The 26,968-nt window shown below is 50.9% G+C and overlaps 1 protein-coding gene across 1 annotated transcript; it reads left to right on the forward strand.

The window, feature by feature from the left end:
* Nucleotides 1–8,583: 8,583 nt before the first annotated feature.
* On the forward strand, nt 8,584–25,085 carry LOC103545296 (DNA dC->dU-editing enzyme APOBEC-3F-like). The gene is given in 14 exon segments (XM_070599197.1): nt 8,584–8,710; nt 10,765–10,921; nt 12,187–12,432; nt 12,434–12,458; nt 12,685–12,799; nt 14,154–14,227; nt 14,230–14,309; nt 15,580–15,780; nt 15,782–15,851; nt 16,074–16,188; nt 22,892–22,910; nt 22,912–23,049; nt 24,320–24,590; nt 24,812–25,085. Coding segments are annotated over 14 exon segments (1,665 nt in total). The 5' UTR covers nt 8,584–8,675; the 3' UTR covers nt 24,931–25,085.
* The last annotated feature ends 1,883 nt before the right edge of the window (nt 25,086–26,968 follow it).

The raw sequence follows: 26,968 nt of genomic DNA on the forward strand, positions 1-26,968 counted from the left end.
CCAGCTTGCTCCTGCGCTCCCACACCTCACATCCATCGTCCTTCCCAACTGCTCGTCCTGCAGACTTGAAGCTGCAGCCGCAAACAGGAAGACAGCACCTTCTAGAGACTGCCTCAGCAGCCCCACAATTGCATAGACTCAGAGTCCTATAGGGGATCCTTCTGTACATGTACCGTCGGATCCAGCAATCCCACTTCTGGGTATGTATACATTCGGAGGAAACGAAGTCAGTACCTTGAAGAGGTATCTGCACCCCCATGTTCATTGCAAGGTTATTCACAACAGCCAAGACGTGGAAACAGCCTAAATGTCCCTCAATAGATGTGTGGATAGAAAAGCTATTATATATCTCTCTGTATATTTCATATATATATAATGGAATATTATTAGGCCATAAAAATGAAGGAAGTCCTGCCGTTTGTGACAACCTGGATGAACCTGGAGGGCATTATGTTAAGTGAAATAAGGCAGACGGAGTAGGACAAATACTGTATGGTGTCACTTATATGTGGAATTAAAAAAAAAAAAGTAGGACTCATAGAAACAGAGAGGAGAATGGTGGTTGCCAGGGGCTGGGGTGGTGGAGATGCGGAGAGGTTGGTCAAGGGTACAAACTTTCAGTTATAAGATGAGTAAGTTCTGAGGATCTAATGTGCAGCATGGTGACTATTAATAGTTACGGTTAGTTATTAACACTTACGGTTATTAATGCTGTATTGTAGACTTGAAATTTGCTGGGAGAGTAAATCCTGGGTTCTCACTACATGAAAGGCAATTGTGTGAGGTGATGGATGTGATTAATTAACTTGACTGTGGCAATCATTTCACAATGTGTATGTATATCAGCTCATCACACCGTACACTTTACATATGTACAATTGTGTCTGTCAATTATACCTCAGTAAGGCTGGGAAAAAGAGAAATCATTATATGAAATCCTTATATGAAATATATATATATTGTAGTGGCTCTGCGTTTTGTTTGAATCCTGACTAATACATCCCTGAACTGTTCCCTTCCTCCTTTGTCTTTCCAGAATGTAGTAAAATTGTAATGCTCATTACACTTTGTGTGGTGTATTTGCTTCTTGGGGGACGTGATTAAGTCTGAGCTCTGATTAACCCACGGCCTGGGGACTGAGGGGTATGGATTTCCAGGGGTTCAGGCGAGGTTGCAGAGTTCTGGCCTGGGAGTGTCAGGATTTGAAGCAGATCCCCGTGTTTCCCTGAGCCCAGCACACTGCCTCTCCTAATGCTTCATGTGTTAAACACACAATTGTAGTGAAAATTGGCCATATTTAGAATTCATTGATTTTTTTAAAAAACAGTACCTATCTAACTTGTGGAATAAACTAAAATAGTACTTAAGAGAAAAATTTATGTCATTAAATGCATGTATTAGAAAAGAAAAAATTGAAGGGCCAGCCGGGTGGTGCAGCGATTAAGTTTGCACATTCCACTTTGGTGGCCTGGGCTTCCCCGGTTCGGATCCCGGCTGTGGACATGGCACCGTTGGGAAGCCATGCTGTGGTAGGCGTCCCACATAGAAAGTAGAGGAAGATGGACACGGATGTTAGCTCAGGGCCAGGCTTCCTCAGCAAAAAGAGGAGGATTGGCGGCAGTTAGCTCACGGCTAATCTTCCTCAAAAAAACCCACAAATAAGCAGAAGAAAAAGAAAAGAAAAAATTGATATTTGAAGTTTAAGTGATCAGTTCAAGAAGTTAGAAAAGGGAATAACAAAAGGATTAAAATTGAAACCTAGCTCTTTGAAGAAAACGATAAAGCTGCAAAATCTCTGCAAACAGAGAGAAAGCAAAAATAGAGTAAATTATGAATAAAAATTGGGGTCATCACTACAGAGACTGGAAAGTCTCTGTACTTCTTACAAAGGTGTGAAGAGTCAGAAGAGAATACTATGAACATACTTAAACCAATAAGTTTGAAAAATGAGGCAGAATGGACAATTTTCTAGAAAAAAAATGAGAAAAAGATACCAAAAGAAATAGAATACATGATTCAACTTTAAACCATTAAAGAAATGCAATGATTAGTTAAAATGTCCACATGAACAACCATATCAAATCACCCACCTGGAAGGTTTATGGTGAGTTATCAACCCTGTCAGTATTAGAATTGAACTTTCCCAGGAAACTGGAAAAAAGTTAAACCTTCCCAGTTGATTTTGGGCAGCTGCTATGTTCTTGGTTTAAAATTGGATAAGAAGAATATGAGAAAGAAAAATTAGAGCCATATTTATTTATAAACATAAGTGCAAAAAAAATCATAATTAAACCATTGGCAAACAAATATTCACGCCAAGAAAGATTTAAAGAATATGGGACTTATAATTTTCTATTTTCCTGTCTTAGAAGAATTTTCCTTAAAGGGGAAGGAGACAAAGAGGCCCTTCATGACTGCCACTGTTCAATGTTGTGCTGTAGTCCAAGCCAGTGCCCCAGGACCACAATAGAAAACAAGAGCTACAGGAATTGGAAAAGGATAGAAGCTACTAGAAATAGGAAGCAAGGTCTCAGCAAAGGTGGTAGATCCAAGTTCAATTTAGAAAAATTAATAGTGTTCTCAGAGAGTGGCCACAAACAAAAGCGTAAAGGTAGATGAAGTCTACATAAGGCCTTTATGAAAAAGTACAAGACTCATTGAAAACGTGAGAGAAGACCTGTGTAAACTGAGGTGTGTACCACGTTAACGGATGGGGAGACTCAGTGTCACAAAGCGTCTATGCTCCTCAAAACGGGTCTGCACGTTGATAAGAGGACTTTTCATGGAACATGAAAAAGCTTGTCCATAAATTCATGTTGATCTATAAAGGACTAATACAATTTCAAAGAATAAGAAGATAAGGCAGCTCTCCACACCGGAAATTAAGATGTGCTCTAAAGACCTAGGGAGACTGGCATGGTAGGCGCCCAGGCACAGACAGAGAAAACAGTGGAGCAGGAGCGTTCAGAGACAGCCTATATATACATACATGTACATGTATGCACACGCACGTACACACAGCAGCCTATACATATACACACACACACGTACACACAGCAGCCTATACATATACATACATATACACACACACGTACACACAGCAGCCTATACATATACATACATATACACACACACGTACACACAGACAGCCTATACATATACACACACACACGTACACACAGCAGCCTATACATATACATACATATACACACACACGTACACACAGACAGCCTATACATATACACACACACACGTACACACAGCAGCCTATACATATACATACATATACACACACACGCACACACAGCCTATACATATACATACATATATATACACATGTACACACAGACAGCCTATACATATACATACATATATATACACATGTACACACAGACAGCCTATACATATACACACACATGTACACACAGACAGGCATATATACCTATATACACACATACATGCATATACACACATGGACATACATATAGGCACATATGTACCCACATGAGGCATATATACACACACATGTACACACACATACAGGCATACCTCGTTTTGTTGCGCTTCACTTAATTGCAATTTGCAGATATTGCATTTTTCACAAGACCCTCCACCAGCAAAAAGATTATGACTCGCTGAAGGCGCAGATGACGGCTAGCGGTTTTGAGCAATAAAGTTTTTTTAAATTAAGGTATGTGCATTGTTCTTTTGTACATCCTGCTATGGCACACTTAATAGACCACAGTATGGTGTAAACATCACTTTTATATGCACTGGGAAACCAAAAATTTCATATGACTCGCTTTAGTGCAATATTTGCTTTATTGCGGTGGTCTGGAACCCACCCCACAATATCTCCGACGTACACCTACACAGATACACACACACACATATATTAAATAAGTTTATGGCATTACACATCAGTAGGACAGGGGGACATGGATAGAAATTCATTAAATTCTTCTTGTATTGGCCATCCATATACAAAATTAAAAATTAGATATCTATGTCCTATCACATACATACACGGAAAAATTGATACATTTGAAAACATTGAATATTAAAACATCTACATATGGAAAGATATCCTAAACTAGGAGCCTAGCCACAGATTGGAAGAAAGTATTTGCACGGATGGAACTGACAAAGGGTTACTATTCAGAATATCTGAAAATTCTTTTGAAGCAATAAGGAAAGACAAACTACCTAGTAGAAAAATACACAAGGGATTCAGCCAACAGTTTTATAAAAGAGGAAAACAGAACGGACAGAAAAATTTGAAAAGACGCTTGGTCTCAGTAGAAATCAGGAAAATATAAAATAAAACCTCAGTGGAGTAGCTTCTCACATCCCACCAGGCTGGGAAAGTGAGTGGCGTGGTAAGGCCGGTGTCGGGGAGGATGTGGGGGATGGTTAGGCTTGCATTTCTCCTGGGGCGTTTGTCAGCACAAGGGCTCCAGAAAGCAATTTGGCAATGCCAGGTATGGGTGAAGATATCCATACCCCCTTGCCAGCACTTTCCATTCTAGAGCCTTCCTTAGACAAACTTGCTCACAAGTACACAACAGGGGACCCCTGCCAGGCTGTCAGCAGTGGTGGGAAAGGGCGAGCAATCTAACTTCTCCCATGTAGGAGAATATTTCCATTGCCTTCCAATGCTGCGGTGGGAGACTGTAGCCACAACCAAAGCCAGAATTGGATCTCCATGTGGGAACGTGGACTAATCACAGTAGCATAATGTTGAGTGAAAAAGCAAAATAGATAGGCCGGAAAAATAGATACGAATGCTATCACCTAAGAAATGGTGGGAAAAAAGCGCCACATACTGTTTATGGAAAGATACATATGTAAGTAGTAAAACCGGGGAAACGTGGAAGAGAGGGAAACACACAAGTTTTAGGATGTGGTTATCTGTGGAAGGACAAGAAGCAGCAGGAATGGATACTCTATGTCTATCTCTATATAATGGTTATATATTTTCAGACAAATATTTAGAGAGATCTGTAGCAAATATGGGGTAACATAGTATCTATTAAATCTTGGTGGTGAGCACACGGTATCTGTTCTATTCTGTACTCTTCTCTTTGTTTACAGAATTCCATGATTGAAACACACATGCCCGGGGTTCCCTGCAGCGCAGGACCCAATGGAGATGCAGGTGATGGAAGATTCCCAGACGGGAGCCCAGGACAGGAGCCGAGAGTGAACGGAGCCCTGGCCAGCAGCTGACTTCAGCGGACTCAGCTCTTCACCATGTTATCAAGACAGCAAACACACACCCTAGAACAGTTGACTATTACAGACATTACTGAGGAGTTTTTGGAGAAATGAAGGAGGAGGCACACGTCCCAAGGAAGAGCATTCCCTCCCTTGACCCAGGGACTCTGCCCCCAGTCGGCCTCCTGACCCACCTGCGTCTCAAATCGCACCCCCACCCTGTCTCTCACTCTCCCCACCCCCAGCCCCCATAAGGCCCCTCCGATATGGCCTTGTCCCCATGCTTTCTGGGTTATCCCCTCCATTCAGCACCCCAACTTCTTCCTAATTCAAATGCGGAGCAATTGAGACTTCCCAGGTTCCTTTACGCTCACCACCACCACTGTGCCTGTCTCAGGAGTAAGAGATGGTGGCGAGTCACCCAGAGACCCGCTTGGCCCCAGGAAAAGCCCTTCCTTGGAAGGCTACTGGAAACCGTTAGGAGTGACTCTTCTCTCTAGGACAGACACACACATATACGCAAACAGACATGTACACATGGTCACACACAGAAATAAACACAGCGATACACACACACGTATACACATGGACACAAACACAGAGGCAAACACACATCTAATTGTTTCATATATATACTTGTTTTTTAAAAAGATGTGGCATTATAAACCAGGGGGAAGTAAATAAAACGCATTAAATCATGTTGGTACAGTTGGCTATGCCCGCGTGTGTGTGCATGCGTGGTTGTGGATAAAATTGAATTAATGATTCTTTTACCTGAGCGGTTTGGGTTTATTCATGTGCTCTATTTCTTTTTTAATATATTGAGGCGAAATTCACACAACATAAAAAGAGGCTGGGCAGGCGGCAGGCGCAGGGGTTTCCTCCTGATTTCTCGCTCCATGGACTCTGGCTGCTCAGAGTTGGGGGGCTGCTCTGCCGTCCTTGCCTCAGGGCCCCTGACCTGAGCCCGCCCTCAGAGCTGACCGTGACCTGGAGCCTGGGCCACACACAGACAGTCAGGGGGCGGGGGTGGGGGGCTCGCCAGCTGTGGGTCAAAACAGACAGGCTGGCTCTGCCTTCTGCCCTCCCTGAAACCAGGAGTGCTCCAGACCCCTACAGCTCCTTGGATGGATCCTTCCAGAGATCCACCATTTGGTCCCATTTTCCCCAACTCACGCAGGCGCCAGTATCCCTGAGGAGGGCCTGGGGCGCTCGGAGGAGCTGAGGAATCTCTGGGTACCAGGGTGAATCGGGGGAGAGGGTCCACAGCATCTGGGCCATGAATGCCCAGCTGCTTCCTGGGGCCCTCGGAACTGCGTGTGGTCCCTCCACCCTCAGGTCGCCTGGAAGGAGCATTGGCCCTCACCCTTCTCTCTGCAGGTGAGACAGTACAGAGGGGAACATCTCCGTGGCTGTATGGAAACACCACCTGTCATGGCCATGGAATAAAGGATATGGAGGCAACCAAGGTGATATCGAACCTGAAGTGAGTTCCTCACCCGTTGCGCAGCAAGCCAATCTCTGACACCGGGGGTAGTGGAAGAAAGTAGGAATTTTATGACTGCACAGCGCTGAGCAAGGAGAGAGGGCAGCTAATGCTGAAATCCCAAACTCCCCGAAAAGCTAAAAGGAAGGGTTTTTATTTGGGGTTTTAGGTAGGGGAGGGGGAGCATACGGCCTTGCTGGTCAGAGCTTTCCCATCAGCCTGTATTTGGCCTTGAGACTACTTGCAGAGAGGAGGAAGCCTGTGACCTCACTGGCCAGCAGCTTTCCCACCAGCCTGTATCTCTTTTCGGGGAGGAGATGATGAATCCAGGTGCTTGTCCTTGGCGGTATCTGTCTCCATGGAGGATAGTGGATTCCGAAGGCAGGAAGCCAGGGAGTAAGCAGGGAATGAGTGCTTTGGGTTTTTTTGTTTGTTTGTTTGTGTGTTTTGAGGAAGATTAGCCCTGAGCTAACTACTGCCAATCCTCCTCTTTTTGCTGAGGAAGACTGGCCCTGAGCTAACATCCATGCCCATCTTCCTCTACTTTATATGTGAGATACCTACCACAACATGGCTTTTACCAAGTGGTGCCATGTCCGCACCCAGGATCCGAACCGGCTAACCCCGGGCTCCTGAGAAGTGGAACATGCCCACTTAACCACTGCGCCACCAGGCTGGCCCCAGTGCTGTGGTTTTAACCCCATATATGCTGGGTTTAATGTAGGGAAACTGGTATCAGGGCCGGTATCAAAGGGAATCCACACAGGCAAAGAGAGGTGATGGGGCAAGAGCCTTGATGGGGGAGCAGCAGGGGGGACCCATGGCTTGTTCTTCGTTTGTCCATCACACCCAGGGCAGAGGGTGACTCTCCCCACAGCACCTCCCCCTGAGATGGCGCAGCTGCAGGGACAGCTGGCCCTCAGTTTCCTTGAGCGCTCCTCCCGTGAACACCTGCTGTTAAGTAATCTTCTGGGAAGACGCCCCCACGTCCTTTGCTCCTTTTTATTCCCACCAGGAGATCTCCATCCTTAGGGCAGCAATGGCCCAGCTAAAAATCCCCTGCGTTCTGGGCCTCCCAAGGCGGCAGCAAACACGACCTCCGGGAAGGCAGATGTGGGGTCTGGAGCCTCTGCTCTGGTGCCAGGCAGCAGCCCACCCCGTGCAGTGGGGACGGGGCAAACCGTCACCGCCCGTGAGGCAGCAGAAGGAATCCTCTGTGTCCCGGGCTGTGGTGGACTGAACACTCGTGTCACCCAACTTCCTGTGCTGAAGCCCTAACCCTGGTGTGACAGTGTTTGGAGATGGGGCCTTTGTGGTGAGTAAGGTTAGATGAGGTCATGAGGGTGGGCCCCCATGAGGGGATTAGCAGCCTTATATGAAGAGGAAGAGAGGGGCCGGCCCCAGGCACACGGGTTAAGTTCAGTTGCTCCGCTTTGCTGGCCCCGGTACGGTTCCCATGCATAGACCTGCACCCCTTGTCAGCCATGCTGTGGAGGTGACCCACATATAACACAGGGGAAGACTGGCACAGATGCTAGCTCAGGGACTATCTTCCTCACCAAAAAAAGAAGAGGAAGTGAGACCAGAGCTCGCTCTTGCATGTGGGCTCTTTCTCTGCCCTGTGAGGGCTGAGGGGACTTATGCAGAGGGCCAAGCACAGGATTAGGAACTCAAAGCCCACCTGCCCTTTGCTTCTGCTGTGCCGGGAGAAACCACAAGAGGCCCGATCCAAGATCCACACCTTCTCATCACCTCCAGTCACTCAACAGGGAGGTGGAGAGCAACTCGCTGGGCACAGATTGGGGCTAGGAGCATGGGTGGTGTGGAGAAGGCTCTAGCCTGCCCCTCCCCGAGGAGCCAGCCTCTGTCGTGCTCTCTTCAGCCACCGCCTGACCCATCCCCCCCTCTGGCATCATTACTTTCTCTTTCCCTTTGCAACAGTGTTGGGTCCTGCCACACAGAGGGGTGAGCGATGCCAAGAGGGAGGGGCTCAGAGAGGCAGAGAAGGTGAGTCTGAGGCTGAGGAAGACTACCTCCCCCACCCAGGGCCCTCGTAGCCCTGGTGCCTAAGCAGGAAGGAGGTGGGGCCTCGGCTCAGAAGCCAGGGAGGTAACTCTCAGATAAGGGGCTTTCCCAAAGCCAAGGTCTCGGGGATCAGAGGGTCCCCCAGCCTCCCAGGCAAGCGGTAGGGCTGGGTTAAGCCTACTGAGGCGGAGGCTACGTCCAGGCTCCCAGGAACAGGTAAGTCAACAGCCCAGGAGGACGAAAGAAGGTGGATCTGAGCCCAGACGAGCAAAGGCACCATAAGGCCTCCCACCAACCTCCCCAACTCCCAACTCCTAACCACCAACCTCCACTCCGTTACCGTAGCAGGAAGGGTGTGGGCCACCAGTCAGAGAGCTGTGGGAGGACTCTCTCAGATCAGGGGCTTTCCCAAAGCTGGGAGAGGAGATGGAGCCTCAGCGCTGCGTCAAAGGGCAGGGCTGGACCAGCCTTCCCGGGAGGCTAAGCCAATGCCCAGATTAGGTACCACCGCCCCCTCTGTCCTGCTGTGCCCTCTTTCTGCAGCCCCTTCCTTTGTGGTGGGCCCTGCTGTCCCTCTGTCCTCGGCCTCCTCCTCCTCCCCACTCCCAGCCTCGCTTCTCTCCCTCTCTGGGCTCCTTGGCTGCAGGACCCACTGCCATCTGGAGTCTTTGCCCACTGCTGAGGATGCCCTCGCTATTGCCTCTGACCTGATCCTTCCCACACCTCCACTCCCACCATTGGTCCTCCTGGCCCACCTCTGGGTCTGAAAGTCTGTCGGGCGGGGCTGTCCCCGCTGCCTGTGCGACCCTGCCCGCTCTGTGGGTCCTCAGGAAGTTCCGTGCTCTGTTAACACTTAGAATTTGGTCAAAGGATGATTGAAGCAGTTGGTGTATTTAGTTTAAAGCACTTTGATCGATTTCCTATAATATTTACACCATTATAAACATCAGGCGAGACTAGCTCTCTGGGGTGAGAAGATAAATGATCTCTTCCAAGGATAGCTCAACTATGACCAGAAAAGTGAATGCAGACCGTTCATAAACAGACCCACAGGGGCCAGCCCGGTGGCGCAGCGGTTAAATTCGCACGTTTCGCTTCTCAGCGGCCCGGGGTTCGCCGGTTCAGCTCCCGGTTGCAGACATGGCACGGTCAGCAAGGCATGTTGTGGTAGGCAGACCACATAGAAAGTAGAGGAAGATGGGCACGGATGTTAGCTCAGGGCCAGTCTTCCTCAGCAAAAAGAGGAAGATTGGTGGCAGATGTTACCTCAGGGCTAATCTTCCTCAAAATAAAAAAACCAGAGTCACAAGCTAGGCACCCAACGCTACCATTGATCACCATGCCACTAATGGAAATTGGAGAAAAGATGCCGCGATCGGGAGAAGCATTCTTATTTTTAAATCAAGTAGAAAAGAAAGCCACATCAAGACTGTGTCCTGCTGTAAGGTCACATAATGGGATAGCCGGAAACGTCCTTGCCTAGACAGGGCCCAGCGCCAGCACTTACTGGGCTGTGACTTGGGCAGGCTGCTCACCTCTCTGTGCCCCGGCTTCCTCCTCTATCAGGGAGGATGGCTCCCACAGGATTTGGGGAGGAGTGGGTGAGTTCAGATGCATAAAGCACGGAGAAGAGTAGCCTGAGCCTCTGAATTTAGGTGTTAACCTGATATTTTAAAAAAAGTCATAGGGGAAAAGTCAGCGATGAATGAAACTGAGGGGTTAAAAGCTATAATTTGGGGATAGAGGGGTTTTATTCATCCTTTCTGTTTTTCCGATGGGTTGGGAAAGGGTGGGCAGGAAAACTGGGGTGGAGTGTGCTGTTGGAAGGAGCAGAGCCGGGCCTGTGGGAGAGGTCACCCGTGCCTGCTGACCCCATGCCCCTCTCCCCTTCCCCTCCCCCAGTCTTCCTGCCTGGAAAGGCAGCCAGGAATGCTCAGGGCCCAGGAGGGCCCAGGGGGCTGTGTTCAGCAGGCACCAGCCAGGGGGTGCCCCAGGAGGCACTCTCTCTGTTTTCATTTTCCTCTCTTTGCCCCCAGAAACCCAATGGAGAAGTTGGATCCTGAGACCTTCTCCTTCCACTTCCTCAACATGGAATTTGTCTATGATCGGAACTGCTCCTACCTCTGCTACCAAGTGGAAGGAAGGTTGAGCGGCTCACCTGTCCTCTCTGAACAGGGGGTCTTTCCAAATGAGGTATGGCCTGGACAATACTCCCCTCGCAGGCAGGAGTTAGGCCCGGTGAGGATGCAGAAAAAATTGAGGGAAGTAAAATGCCAGATGGGGGGTTCTCAGTGGGGTATCCTTCTTTCCACAACATCTTCCTAAATCCTCGGCCTGGGATGTCCCTGCTTGGTCCTCCTGGAACCTGCTACACCATGGCCTCTGGCTTATCCCACAAGGCCTTTTGGCAGAGTCTGCAGATGACAAGGCTTGTCATCCGGCTTGGCCTCAGTGATGTTGGAGGCAAGAGTGTCTTTACAAAGTTCGGCCTGATGGACACTTTCTCTGGCCCTGCTAACTGCCCTGCTGTGCGGGTCCTCCCCGGCCACACCCCTGACTCCTCTCTGTCCAGGACCTGTGATCCCACAGGGAGAACCCACACCCTGGTCCTGCCTGCCTCCCAGCCCACTCCAAACCCGGGGCCCAGGTCTCCCTGGCTGACGACCGCAGAACCAGCAGTTACCAGATTGAGCCCACCACCACGCGTCCCCACAGCAACCACTGACCGCTCCTGCAACACATCCTACCACACGCCTGCCCTCTCTTCTCCATCCAGGAGAAACCGCAGGCTTTTCAGGACCTGTTTGGGAGAGGGAGGAGTGATGGGATGGGAGGGCGCTCTTGTAGTATGATCCCATAGAAACATCACCGAGGTCACATACGTCATTCAACTTTTTCTTGCACCCGGTGTTCAAAAAGTTAAGAGAAACTGATCAAATTAATATTGAGAATGTATTAGGCAACATACCTAAGATATTATTTCAACATACAATTAATATGAAAATTCTTCATCAGATACTTTACATTCCTTTTCATATTAAGTCACTAAAATTAGATGTGTCTTTGCCACACATCTCAATTCAGACGAATCACCTTTCAAGTGCCCAGGAGACACGTGTGGCTAGTGGCTCTGCTGTGGGACAGGGCAGCTCTGTGGCCCTCTGCAGCAGACACAAGCCGGGACCCTACGGGGCCTGGCCTGGAGCAGGTGCTCGGGATGCTTGTAGAATGAATGAAGGGGAGAGTGGCTGTTGGAATTAATGAATGAGTCCGTGAACGTGGGAAGGGATGACTACATAGACAAAGAAGGGAAGGGAGATAGGGAAAGAAGGGCTAAATCAATGAATCACACGCCCCTGGGACTCCTGCGCCCTAGCCCTCCCCGCTCCACCCAGCCCCTGCCACCCCATCTGCTCTGGCAGCTAAGAGGGTCCCCTTTGCTTCTCCGTCCCTCCCAGGTCTGTGGCAAGACTCGCCGCCACGCAGAACTCTTCTTCCTCAATTGGTTCCGCGGCAGGCTGTCCCTCGACGAGTATTACTGTGTCACCTGGTTCATATCCTGGAGCCCCTGCTCCAACTGTGCCAGGGAGGTGGCCGAGTTCCTGAAGCGGCACAGGAACGTGGAGCTGAGCATCTTTGCCGCCCGCCTCTACTATTGCCGAGACCACGAGCAGGGGCTTCAAAGCCTGTGCAATCGTGGAGCCCCAGCTGGCCGTGATGTTGCGCAAGGGTGAGAGCAAAGTGCGCTGGGAGCAGGGCTGTGGGGGCGAGGGGCGGCGCCAGCACTGGGTGGGGCACCTAGATGCTCCCAGGGAGAGTGCATGGGAGGAGAGCCTGGGAAACTGAGGCAGGACTGATGGCACCTAGCAGGGAACCCAGACCCTGAGGGGGGAGGGACAGGAGAGAAAGGCCCTGCCAGGCCCAGACCTGACTGCCCCCTCCCCTCTTCATCTCAGATTTCACATACTGCTGGGACAACTTTGTGCACAACAGTGGAAGGGAATTCAGTCCTTGGGAAAACATTGATGCAAATTCTGATCTCCTGGCCAGAAAGCTTGAGGACCTTCTCAAGTGAGCGCTTCCTCAGCCTCCTCGCTCCCTCCTCTGTGCTCTCCACTGTTGAGAAGGTGGAGCTGTGACCCTGACCTAAGGAGACCTTCCTACCTCTGTCTGGCCTGTCCCCGCTGCCTGTGGGAGCCTGCCCCTCTGTGGGTCCTCAGGAAGTTCCGTCCTCTGTTAACACTTAGAATTGGATCAAAGGATGATTGAAGCAGTTGGTGTATTTAGTTTAAAGCACTTTGATCGATTTCCTATAATATTTGCACCATTATAAACATCAGGCGAGACTAGCTCTCTGAGGCGAGAACATAAATGATCTCTTCCAAGGATAGCTCAACTATGACCAGAAAAGTGAATGCAGACCATTCTTAAACATACCCACAGAGGCCAGCCCGGTGGCGCAGCGGTTAAATTCACACGTTCGGCTTCTCAGCGGCCCGGGGTTCACCGGTTCAGATCCCTGTTGCAGGCATGGCACCGCTCAGCAAGCCGGCTGCTGTGGTAGGCAGACCGCATAGAAAGTAGAGGAAGATGGGCACGGATGTTAGCTCAGGGCCAGTCTTCCTCAGCAAAAAGAGGAAGATTGGTGGCAGATGTTACCTCAGGGCTAATCTTCCTCAAAAAAAAATAAGCATAGCCACAAGCTAGGCACCCATGTTCCGTTTATAACCATGCCACTAATGGAAATTGGAGAAAAGATGCCACGATCGGGAGAAGCATTCTTATTTTTAAATCAAGTAGAAAAGAAAGCCACATCAAGACTGTGCACTGCTGTAAGGTCACATAATGGGACAGCTGGGAACGTCCTCCGCCTGGACAGGGCCCAGCGCCAGCACTTACTGGCCTGTGACTTGGGCAGGCTGCTCACCTCTCTGTGCCCCGGCTTCCTCCTCTATCAGGGAGGATGGCTCCCACAGGATTTGGGGAGGAGTGGGTGAGTTCAGATGCATAAAGCACGGAGAAGAGTAGCCTGAGCCTCTGAATTTAGGTGTTAACCTGATATTTTAAAAAAAGTCATAGGGGAGAAGTCAGCGATGAATGAAACTGAGGGGTTAAAAGCTACAATTTGGGGGTGGAGGGGTTTTATTCATCCTTTCTGTTTTTCCGATGGGTTGGGAAAGGTGGGCAGGAAAAGTAGGGGTGGAGTGTGCTGTTGGAAGGAGCAGAGCCGGGCCTGTGGGAGAGGTCACCCGTGCCTGCTGTCCCCAGGCCCTCTCAGCTTCCCTCCCCCAGTCTTCCTGCCAGGAAAGGCAGCCAGGAATGCTCAGGGCCCAGGAGGGCCCAGGGGGCTGGTCCAGGAGGCACCACCAGGGGGTGCCCCAGGCGGCACTCTCTCCGTTTTCACTTTCCTCTCTTTTGCCCCCAGAAACCCAATGGAGAAGCTGCATCGAAAGACCTTCTCCTTCCACTTCCGCAACCTGAAATTTGCCAAGGGTCGGAAGTACTGTACCTCTGCTACCGAGTGGAAGGAAGGTTGAGCGGCTCACCTGGCCTCTCTGAACAGGGGGTCTTTCTAAATGAGGTATGGCCTGGACGACACTCCCCTCACAGGCAGGAGTTAGGCCCGGTGAGGATGCAGAAAAAATTGTGGGAAGTAAAATGCCAGATGAGGGGTTCTCAGTGGGGTATCCTTCTTTCCACAACATCTTCCTAAATCCTCGGCCCGGGATGTCCCTGCTTGGCCCTCCTGGAACCTGCTACACCATTGCCTCTGGCTTATCCCACAAGGCCTCTGGGCAGAGTCTGCTGATGACAAGGCTTGTCATCCGGCTTGGTCTCAGCGATCTTGGAGGCAAGAGTGTCTTTACAAAGTTCGGCCTGATGGACGCTTTCTCTGGCCCTGCTAACTGCCCTGCTGGGCGGGTCCTCCCCCGGCCACACCCCTGACTCCTCTCTGTCCAGGACCTGTGATCCCACAGGGAGAACCCACACCCTGGTCCTGCCTGCCTCCCAGCCCACTCCAAACCCGGGGCCCAGGTCTCCCTGGCTGACCACCGCAGAACCAGCAGTTACCAGATCGAGCCAACCACAACTGTGTGGCCCCCGCGCCAACCACTGACCGCTCCTGCGACACCTCCTACCACACGCCTGCCCTCTCTTCTCCATCCAGGAGAAACCACAGGCTGTTCAGGACCTGTTTGGGGGAGGGAGGAGTGATGGGATGGGAGGGCGCTCTAGCAGTGTGATCCCATAGAAACATCATCGAGTTCACATAGATCATTCAACTTTTTCTTGCACCCAGTGTTCAAAAAGTTAAGAGAAACTGATCAAATTAATATTGAGAATGTATTCGGCAACATATCTAGGATATTATTTCAACATACAATTAATATGAAAATTCTTCGTCAGATACTTTACATTCTTTTTCATACTAAGTCATTAAAATGAGATGTGTCTTCGCCACACATCTCAATTCAGAGGAGCCACCTTTCAAGTGCCCAGGAGACACGTGTGGCTAGTGGCTCTGCTGTGGGACAGGGCAGCTCTGTGGCCCTCTCCAGCAGACACAAGCCGGGACCCTACGGGGCCTGGCCTGGAGCAGGTGCTCGGGATGCTTGTAGAATGAATGAAGGGGAGAGTGGCTGTTGGAATTAATGAATGAGTCCGTGAACGTGGGAAGGGATGACTACATAGACAAAGAAGAGAGGGGAGAGACGGAAAGAAGGGCTAAATCAATGAATCACACGCCCCTGGGACTCCTGCGCCCTCGCCCTCCCCGCTCCACCCAGCCCCTGCCACCCCGTCTGCTCTGGCAGCCAAGAGGGTCCCCTTTGCTTCTCCGTCCCTCCCAGGTCTGTGACGAGAATTGCCGCCACGCAGAACTCTGCTTCCTCCATTGGTTCCGCGGCAGGCTGTCCCCTGACGAGTATTACCGTGTCACCTGGTTCATATCCTGGAGCCCCTGCTCCAACTGTGCCAGGGAGGTGGCCGAGTTCCTGAAGCAGCACAGGAACGTGGAGCTGAGCATCTTCGCCGCCCGCCTCTACTATTGCCAGAGACCACGAGCAGGGCCTTCGGAGCCTGTGCAGCAGTGGGGCCCAGCTGGCCATCATGTTCTACCAGGGTGAGAGCAAAGGGCGCTGGGGGCAGGGCTGTGGCGGGGGTGCCTAGCACGGGTTGGGGCACCTAGAATGCTCCCAGGGAGAGTGCATGGGAGGAGAGCCTGGGAAACTGAGGCAGGACTGATGGCACCTAGCAGGGAGACCAGACCCTGAGCGGGGAGGGACAGGAGAGAAAGGCCTCGCCAGGCCACGGCCCTGACTGCCCCCTCCCCTCTTCATCTCAGATTTCAGATACTGCTGGGACAACTTTGTGCACAACAGTGGAAGGGAATTCATTCCTTGGGAAAAGATTAATGTAAATTCTCGTCTCCTGGCCACAAAGCTTGAGGACATTCTCAAGTGAGCGCTTCCTCAGCCTCCTGGCTCCATCCTTTCCGCTGCTGAGTAGCTGGAGCTGGTACCCTGACCTAAGGAGACCGGCCTACCTCAGAGATGTTGCAAGCTTGCTTCCAGACCACCACAAAAAACCTAATATCACAATAAAGCGAGTCACGTGAATTTTTTGGCTTCCCAGTGCATATAAAAGTGATATATATATATAAAAGTTGTATTTAGGGCCCGGCCCAGTGGCTGATTGATTAAAGTTCTGGGTGCTCTGCTTCGGTGGCCCGGGTCTGTGGGTTTGCATCCTGTGCACAGACATACTCCACTCACCAGCCATGCTCTGGCAGTGACCCACACAAAGAAAAATAGAGGAGGGTTGGCACAGATGTTAGCTCAGGGCGAATCTTCCTCAGCAAAAAAAAAAGATATATTTATACCATACTGGAGTCTATTAAGTGGCAATAGCAGTATGTCTTAAAAAACCCCAATATATATACCTTAATTTAAAAATACTTTATTGCTCAAAAACGTTAACCATCCTCTGAGCCTTCAGCGAGTTGCAATCTTTTTGCTGGTGGGGGCTCCTGCCTCGACGCTGATGCCTGCTGATGAGGGTGGTGGCTGCTGAAGGCTGGGTGGCTGTGGCAACTCCTTGCAACGAGACAACAGTGAAGTTTGCCGCATCGATTGACTCTTCCTTTCATGAACGATTGCTCTGCAGCACGCGAAGCTGATTGACAGCATTTTACCCACAGAAGAACTTCTTTCAAAACTGGAGTCGATCCTCTCCGACTCTGCTGCCGCTTTACCAACAAAGTTCATGGAATGTTCTAAATCCTTTCTTGTCATTTCAGCCGTCTTCACAGCGTCTTCACCAGGAGTGCACTCCACCTCACAAAACTGCTTCCCTTGCTCATCCATGAGCAGCAACTCCTCAGCCGTTAGAGTTTATCACGGGATGGTGGCAATTCAGTCTCGTCTTCAGGCTCCACTTCTCATTCTAGTCCTCTTGCTGTTTCCCCTCCATCTGCATTTACTGCCTCCACTGGAGTCTCGAAACCCTCAGAGTCATCCACGAGGGCTGGAATCAAGTTCTTCCGAAGGTCACTGGCTGTGGATTCTGACCCATTCCTCTCGTCTTGCTGAGAATCGCAGATGTTCCTTTCTCTAATGGCCCTTTTGTTTCAATTACGTCCCACGAAGAAGACAGGGGCACCAGCTACCTTGAACTGCTGCAGACCGCACTGCAAGACTGACCCACATGCAGAAGAACCAGGCAGGACCCTAGAGTGACCTTTGCTTCATCGACACGGTAACACCCCCGCCACGTAGGGAGCAACAGCACGCTTTTAGGCACACAGGAAGCACGAACACCTAAGGAGCCTGCTCGAGCTTATGCCCACCCCTACACCTAACGACAAAACTTCCACGTTGAATATTCATTCCCCACCTCACATCAACAGTACCTGCTTTCCCTTACTCGGGGAGCCACGGCGTGGGAAACTGCGGTCTCCTTATTTGCTGCAAATAAAATTTACTTTGTGGGACAACTGCTCCTGGTGAAGGCTTTGATTTCGACTCACCAAGAAGCGAACTCACGTTGCTCGGTGACACACACTCCGTTTCATGCTCATATTTGGACCTCTTCCCACGAATCACAAATGTTCTTGATGACATCTGGATGGCGCATCCTTTCCAGAGGTTTTCAGTTTACTTTTCCCAAATCCGTCAGAGGAATCAATAGCTATGGCAGCTGTAGCATCATGAAATGTGTTTCTTCTTAAGTGATAAGACCTGCCAGTTGAAATTACTCCTTGATCCATGGGCTGCAGAAAGGCTGCGTGTTAGCAGGCATGACAACATTAATCTCGTTGAACATCTCCATCGGAGGTTTTGGGTGAGCAGGTGCGTTGTCAACGAGCAGTAGTATTTTTAAAGGAGTCTTTTCTTTCTGAGCAGCCGTTCTCAACAGTAGGCTTAAAATATGCAGTAAACTGTGCTGCAAACACATGTGCTCTCGTCCAGGCTTTGTTGTTCCAGTGATAGAGCACAGGCAGAGTACATTTAGCATCAGTCTTAAGGGCCCCAGGATTTTCGGGATGGTAAATGAGCATCAGCTTCAGCTTAAAGCAACCAGCTGCGTCAGCCTCTAACAAGAGTCAGCCTGTCCTTTGAATCTTTGAAGCCAGGTGTTGGCTTCTCCTCTCTAGCGATGTAAGTCCTAGATGGCATCTTCTTCCTAGATAAGGATGTTTCATCTTACATTGGAAATCTGTTGTTAAGTGTAGCCCCTTCGTGAATTATCTTAGCTAGATCTTCTGGGAAACCAGCTGCAGCTTTTCCATGAGCACTGGCTGCCTCTCCTCCCACTTCTCTGTTATGGTGACGGCTTCTTTCCTTAAACCTCCTCAACCAGCCTCTGCTGGCTTCAGACTTTTCTCCTGCAGCTTCCTCCCCTCTCTCAGCCTTCACAGAATTCAAGAGGGTCAGGGCCTGGCTCGGGATTAGGCTTTAGCTTAAGGGAAAGTTGTGGCTGGTTTGATCTTCTATCCAGATGCTAAAACTTTCTCCATATCAGCAATCAGGCTGTTTCGCTTTCTTATCATCCGTGTGTCCATTGGAGTAGCACTTTTAATTTCCTTCAAGAACTTTTCCTTGGCATTCACAACTCACCTAACTGGTGCAACAGGCCTCGCTTTTGGCCTGCCTCGGCTTTCTACATGACTTGATCATTTCCAGCTTTCGATTTAAAGTGAGAGACATGCAACCCTTCCCTCCACCTGACCACTTAGGGGCCATTACGGGTTATTAATTGGCTAATTTCAATCTTGCTCCGTCTCAGGGAATAGGGAGGCCCGAGGAGAGGGAGAGAGGCAGGGGAGCAGGCAGGACACACAGAACATTATCAAGTAACTTCGCCATCTTACATGGGTGCACTTGGTGGCACCCCAAAACGACTACAAAAGTAACATCAAAGACAACTGATCACACATCACTGTAACAAACATAATAATTATGAAAACGTTTGAAATATTGCGAGAATCACCAAAACGTGAAACAGAGACGCAACGTGAGCAAATGCTGTTGGAAAAATGGATCCCACAGACTTGCTCACTTCCAGATTGCCAAAAACCGTCAATTTGTAAGAAAGGCAGTATCTGCAGAGCACAATACAATGAAGTATGCCTGTATGTCATTTAAAATTGGTAAATAAGGGGATACAAGCCACCCCCACGGGGTCAGCAGGTGGCTCCCTCAGTGTCTGAGCTCCCGCTCTGGGGAAGTGAAATCCAGGGGTGGCTTTGACTCAAGGCACAGCCTCAGTGCACCCACACAAAGGAAGGAGAGTCACAAGGTTTATTATTACTCGCAGGTCCCAGAAGCCAGGAGGTGCAAGGAGCTGGAGTCCTCTGTTCCAGGTCGTGAGTGAGCAGACCTCACTAACTCTTCATGGCCTTAAATCTAAGCGGCTGTTTTAGAAGCTTCCCGGGGAAAAGCGAAAGCACAGCAGGAACTGTGGCGGGCATCCCAAACTCAAGTCGTTATCTGAACGTCCAGTCCTTGTCCAAATGCGGGCAGGGTTGTCCTACTGCAAAATGCCTGGGCAGCAACTCGGACAAACAAAGCTGTTCTTCTCATCACAGACACCTGCTTCCACTCCACACCTAGCCGCCCCTGGCATCGTCCACCTTGCCGCTCACTCCGTCATCAGCCCGCCACACTCTGCTCCTCCCTTATCCCCTTCCCACATTGCTGCCAGAGAAGCTCTGGGGGGATGCAGCCTAGGGATGGTGATGGCGAAAAAAACAATTAACAGTTAAGTTTCCGTTTAAATAAGTTTTTAGAAGAGAAGTAGGATAGGGTATGTGAGGATTGAGATGATCAGAGCTTTTCCAAAAAGCAGAATAGAAAACGGAAGGTGGCCGAGAATCAGGTGCGAGACACAGCAGCTCAGGCACTCAAGGACAAACAGGAGTGCACGCCTGGTTGTTTGGCCACAGAGCCGACTACCGTGCAAAGGCACTGGGGAAGATCTCAGTGGAGGTTCCAGACAGGGTGGCCTGGACCACGGCACAGCCAAAAGGGAGCAAGAGATCAGCCGGACGCAGTGGGATTCTGGGCAGGCAGAGGCAGAGGCAGAAGAAGGAAGAGCAAGAGGGAAGGGGTTCGCTTTGGAATACATCCATAACATCGTGGTGGAGAACGTCTTGGGTCCCACACGGACCTGCTGGCTCTTCCCCTGATTGGCCGTCTCAGTGTGAATTGTTGGTGACAGCAGACACTCGTCTCTTCACTACCCCCCACCCCCACTCCGCCCCGTCCACATGGCTGCCCGGGAGTCTAGGGCAGACTCCAGGGGGCTCTCTGGCTGCTGCAGCTCATCTACTTTGATGCCCCCCCGTCCGTGTCTCCTCCAAGGAGGGAGGCACCGAGGGGCACAGATGTGGGTGACACACCTCTTGATCATCTCAGTCATCAGTGGAGAGGCCTCCAGCCTGCCCCTCCCCTGAGGAGCCAGCCTCTGTCCTGCTCTCTTCAGCCAGGGCCTGGCCCATCCCCCTCTCTGGCATCATTACTTTCTCTTTCCCTTTGCAACAGTGTTGGGTCCTGCCCCACAGACCGGCGAGCGCTGCCAAGAGGGAGGGCCCGAGAGAAGCAGAAAAGGTGGGTCAGAGGCTGAGGAAGTCTACCCGCCTCCCTAGGGCCCTACTACCCCTGGTGCCTAAGCAGGAAGCAGGTGGGGCCTCAGCCAAAAGCCGAGTAGGTCACTCTCAGACAAGGGGCTTTGCTGAAGCAAACGCCTGGGAGAGGAAATGGACCCCCAGCCCCCAAGGCAAAGGGCAGTGCTGGTTCAAAACTACTGAGGCGGGGGCTACGTCCAGGCTCCCAGGAACAGGTAAGTCAACAGCCCAGGAGGACGAAAGAAGGTGGATCTGAGCCCAGACGAGCAAAGGCACCATAAGGCCTCCCACCAACCTCCCCAACTCCCAACTCCTAACCACCAACCTCCACTCCGTTATCGTAGCAGGAAGGGTGTGGGCCACCCCTCAGACAGCTGTGGGAGGACTCTCTCAGACCAGGGGCTTTCCCAAAGCTGGGAGAGGAGATGGAGCCTCAGCGCTGGGGACAAAGGGCAGGGCTGGACCAGCCTTCCCGGGAGGCTAAGCCAATGCCCAGATTAGGTACCACCGCCCCCTCTGTCCTGCTGTGCCCTCTTTCTGCAGCCCCTTCCTTTGTGGTGGGCCCTGCTGTCCCTCTGTCCTCGGCCTCCTCCTCCTCCCCACTCCCAGCCTCGCTTCTCTCCCTCTCTGGGCTCCTTGGCTGCAGGACCCACTGCCATCTGGGGTCTTTGCCCACTGCTGAGGATGCCCTCACTATTGCCTCTGACCTGATCCTTCCCACACCTCCACTCCCACCATTGGTCCTCCTGGCCCACCTCTGGGTCTGAAAGTCTGTCGGGCGGGGCTGTCCCGCTGCCTGTGCGACCCTGCCCCCTCTGTGGGTCCTCAGGAAGTTCCGTGCTCTGTTAACACTTAGAATTTGGTCAAAGGATGATTGAAGCAGTTGGTGTATTTAGTTTAAAGCACTTTGATCGATTTCCTATAATATTTACACCATTATAAACATCAGGCGAGACTAGCTCTCTGAGGCGAGAAGATAAATAATCTCTTCCAAGGATAGCTCAACTATGACCAGAAAAGTGAATGCAGACCGTTCATAAACAGACCCACAGGGGCCAGCCCGGTGGCGCAGCGGTTAAATTCCCACATTCGCCTTCTCAGCGGCCCGGGGTTCACCGGTTCAGATCCCGGTTGCAGACATGGCACCGCTCAGCAAGCCTAGCTGTGGTAGGCAGACCACATAGAAAGTAGAAGATGGGCACGGATGTTAGCTCAGGGCCCGTCTTCCTCAGCAAAAAGAGGAGGATTGGTGGCAGATGTTACCTCAGGGCTAATCATCCTTAAAAAAAAAAAAAACATACCCACAAGCTAGGCACTCACGCTTCCCGTTTATAACCATGCCACTAATGGAAATTGGAGAAAAGATGCCACGATTGGGAGAAGCATTCTTATTTTAAAATCAAGTAGAAAAGAAAGCCACATCAAGACTGTGCCCTGCTGTAAGGTCACATAACGGGACAGCTGGAAACGTCCTCGCCTGGACAGGGCCCAGCGCCATCACTTACTGGCCTGTGACTTGGGCAGGCTGCTCACCTCTCTGTGCCCCGGCTTCCTCCTCTATCAGTGAGGATGGCTCCCACAGGATTTGGGGAGGAGTGGGTGAGTTCAGATGCATAAAGCACGGAGAAGAGTAGCCTGAGCCTCTGAATTTAGGTGTTAACCTGATATTTTAAAAAAACGCATAGGGGAAAAGTCAGAGATGAATGAAACTGAGGGGTTGAAAGCTATAATTTGGGGGTGGAGGGGTTTTATTCATCCTTTCTGTTTTTCCGATGGGTTGGGAAAGGGTGGGCAGGAAAAGTGGGGGTGGAGTGTGCTGTTGGAAGGAGCAGAGCCGGGCCTGTGGGAGAGGTCACCCGTGCCTGCTGACCCCGTGCCCCTCTCCCCTTCCCCTCCCCCAGTCTTCCTGCCAGGAAAGGCAGCCAGGAATGCTCAGGGCCCAGGAGGGCCCAGGGGGCTGTGTTCAGGAGGCACCAGCCAGGGGGTGCCCCAGGCGGCACTCTCTCCGTTTTCACTTTCCTCTCTTTTGCCCCCAGAAACCCAATGGAGAAGTTGGCATCCCGAGACCTTCTCCTTCCACTTCCGCAACCTGGAATTTGCCTATGGTCGGAACTGCTCCTACCTCTGCTACCGAGTGGAAGGAAGGTTGAGCGGCTCACCTGGCCTCTCTGAACAGGGGGTCTTTGTGAATGAGGTATGGCCTGGACGACACTCCCCTCACAGGCAGGAGTTAGGCCCGGTGAGGATGCAGAAAAAATTGAGGGAAGTAAAATGCCAGATGGGGGGTTCTCAGTGGGGTATCCTTCTTTCCGCAACAACTTCCTAAATCCTCGGCCCGGGATGTCCCTGCTTGGCCCTCCTGGAACCTGCTACACCATTGCCTCTGGCTTATCCCACAAGGCCTCTGGGCAGAGTCTGCTGATGACAAGGCTTGTCATCCGGCTTGGTCTCAGCAATCTTGGAGGCAAGAGTGTCTTTACAAAGTTCGGCCTGATGGACGCTTTCTCTGGCCCTGCTAACTGCCCTGCTGGGCGGGTCCTCCCCCGGCCACACCCCTGACTCCTCTCTGTCCAGGACCTGTGATCCCACAGGGAGAACCCACACCCTGGTCCTGCCTGCCTCCCAGCCCACTCCAAACCCGGGGCCCAGGTCTCCCTGGCTGACCACCGCAGAACCAGCAGTTACCAGATCGAGCCCACCCCCACCACGCGGCCCCCGCGACAACCACTGACCGCTCCTGCGACACCTCCTACCACACGCCTGCCCTTTCTTCTCCATCCAGGAGAAACCGCAGGCTTTTCAGGACCTGTTTGGATGAGAGAGGAGTGATGGGATAGGAGGGCGCTCTAGCAGTGTGATCCCATAGAAACATCATCAAGGTCACATAGATCATTCAACTTTTTCTTGCACCCAGTGTTCAAAAAGTTAAGAGAAACTGATCAAATTAATATTGAGAATGTATTCGGCAACATATCTAGGATATTATTTCAACATATAATTAATATGAAAATTCTTCGTCAGATACTTTACATTCTTTTTCATACTAAGTCATTAAAATGAGATGTGTCTTCGCCACACATCTCAATTCAGAGGAGCCACCTTTCAAGTGCTCAGGAGACACGTGTGGCTAGTGGCTCTGCTGTGGGACAGGGCAGCTCTGTGGCCCTCTCCAGCAGACACAAGCCAGGACCCTAGGGGGCCTGGCCTGGAGCAGGTGCTCAGGATGCTTGTAGAATGAATGAAGGGGAGAGTGGCTGTTGGAATTAATGAATGAGTCCGTGAACGTGGGAAGGGATGACTACATAGACAAAGAAGAGAGGGGAGAGAGGGAAAGAAGGGCTAAATCAATGAATCACACGCCCCTGGGACTCCTGCGCCCTCGCCCTCCCCGCTCCACCCAGCCCCTGCCACCCCGTCTGCTCTGGCAGCCAAGAGGGTCCCCTTTGCTTCTCCGTCCCTCCCAGGTCTGTGGCAAGACTCGCCGCCACGCAGAACTCTGCTTCCTCCATTGGTTCCGCGTCAGGCTGTCCCCTGACGAGTATTACCGTGTCACCTGGTTCATATCCTGGAGCCCCTGCTCCTACTGTGCCAGGGAGGTGGCCGACTTCCTGAAGCAGCACCGGAACGTCAAGCTGAGCATCTTTGCCGCCCGCCTCTACTATTGCCGAGACCACGCGCAGGGCCTTCGGAGCCTGTGCAGCAGTGGGGCCCAGCTGGCCATCATGTTCTTCTGGGGTGAGAGCAAAGGGCGCTGGGGGCAGGGCTGTGGTGGGGGTGCCTAGCACGGGGTGGGGCACCTAGAATGCTCCCAGGGAGAGTGCATGGGAGGAGAGCCTGGGAAACTGAGGCAGGACTGATGGCACCTAGCAGGGAGACCAGACCCTGAGCGGGGAGGGACAGGAGAGAAAGGCCTCGCCAGGCACGGCCCTGACTGCCCCCTCCCCTCTTCATCTCAGATTTCAGATACTGCTGGGACAACTTTGTGCACAACAGTGGAAGGGAATTCAGTCCTTGGAAAAAGATTAATGTAAATTCTCGTCTCCTGGCCACAAAGCTTGAGGACATTCTCAAGTGAGCGCTTCCTCAGCCTCCTGGCTCCATCCTTTCCGCTGCTGAGTAGCTGGAGCTGGTACCCTGACCTAAGGAGACCGGCCTACCTCAGAGATGTTGCAAGCTTGCTTCCAGACCACCACAAAAAACCTAATATCACAATAAAGCGAGTCACGTGAATTTTTTGGCTTCCCAGTGCATATAAAAGTTTTATATATATATAAAAGCTATATTTAGGGCCCGGCCCAGTGGCTGAGTGATTAAAGTTCTGGGTGCTCTGCTTCGGTGGCCCGGGTCTGTGGGTTTGCATCCTGTGCACAGACATACTCCACTCACCAGCCATGCTCTGGCAGTGACCCACACAAAGAAAAATAGAGGAGGGTTGGCACAGATGTTAGCTCAGGGCGAATCTTCCTCAGCAAAAAAAAAAGATATATTTATACCATACTGGAGTCTATTAAGTGGCAATAGCAGTCTGTCTTTAAAAACCCCAATGTATATACCTTAATTTAAAAATACTTTATTGCTCAAAAACGTTAACCATCCTCTGAGCCTTCAGTGAGTTGCAATCTTTTTGCTGGTGGGGGCTCCTGCCTCGACGTTGATGCCTGCTGATGAGGGTGGTGGCTGCTGAAGGCTGGGTGGCTGTGGCAACTCCTTGCAACGAGACAACAGTGAAGTTTGCCGCATCGATTGACTCTTCCTTTCATGAACGATTGCTCTGCAGCACGCGATGCTGTTTGACAGCATTTTACCCACAGAAGAACTTCTTTCAAAACTGGAGTCGATCCTCTCCGACTCTGCTGCCGTTTTACCAACAAAGTTCATGGAATGTTCTAAATCCTTTCTTGTCATTTCAGCCGTCTTCACAGCGTCTTCACCAGGAGTGCACTCCACCTCACAAAACTGCTTCCCTTGCTCATCCATGAGCAGCAACTCCTCAGCCGTTAGAGTTTATCACGGGATGGCGGCAATTCAGTCTCGTCTTCAGGCTCCACTTCTCATTCTAGTCCTCTTGCTGTTTCCCCTCCATCTGCATTTACTGCCTCCAGTGGAGTCTCGAAACCCTCAGAGTCATCCACGAGGGCTGGAATCAAGTTCTTCCGAAGGTCACAGGCTGTGGATTCTGACCCATTCCTCTCGTCTTGCTGAGAATCGCAGATGTTCCTTTCTCTAATGGCCCTTTTGTTTCAATTACGTCCCACGAAGAAGACAGGGGCACCAGCTACCTTGAACTGCTGCAGACTGCACTGCAAGACTGACCCACATGCAGAAGAACCAGGCAGGACCCTAGAGTGACCTTTGCTTCATCGACACGGTAACACCCCCGCCACGTAGGGAGCAACAGCACGCCTTTAGGCACACAGGAAGCACGAACACCTAAGGAGCCTGCTCGAGCTTATGCCCACCCCTACACCTAACGACAAATCTTCAACGTTGAATATTCATTCCCCACCTCACATCAAAACTACCTGCTTTCCCTTACTTGGGGAGCCACGGCGTGGGAAACTGCGGTCTCCTTATTTGCTGCAAATAAAATTTACTTTGTGGGACAACTGCTCCTGGTGAAGGCTTTGATTTCGACTCACCAAGAAGCGAACTCACGTTGCTCGGTGACACACACTCCGTTTCATGCTCATATTTGGACCTCTTCCCACGAATCACAAATGTTCTTGATGACATCTGGAATGGCGAATCCTTTCCAGAGGTTTTCAGTTTACTTTTCCCAAATCCATCAGAGGAATCAATATCTATGGCAGCTGTAGCATCATGAAATGTGTTTCTTAAGTCATAAGACTTGCCAGTCGAAATTACTCCTTGATCCATGGGCTGCAGAAAGGCTGCGTGTTAGCAGGCATGACAACATTAATCTCGTTGAACATCTCCATCAGAGGTTTCGGGTGAGCAGGTGCGTTGTCAACGAGCAGTAGTATTTTTAAAGGAGTCTTTTGTTTCTGAGCAGCCATTCTCAACAGTAGGCTTAAAATATGCAGTAAACTGTGCTGCAAACACATGTGCTCTCGTCCAGGCTTTGTTGTTCCAGTGATAGAGCACAGGCAGAG

This window comes from Equus przewalskii, chromosome 29, assembly GCF_037783145.1.
Source record: "Equus przewalskii isolate Varuska chromosome 29, EquPr2, whole genome shotgun sequence".
In the NCBI taxonomy this organism is placed as follows: domain Eukaryota; kingdom Metazoa; phylum Chordata; class Mammalia; order Perissodactyla; family Equidae; genus Equus; species Equus przewalskii.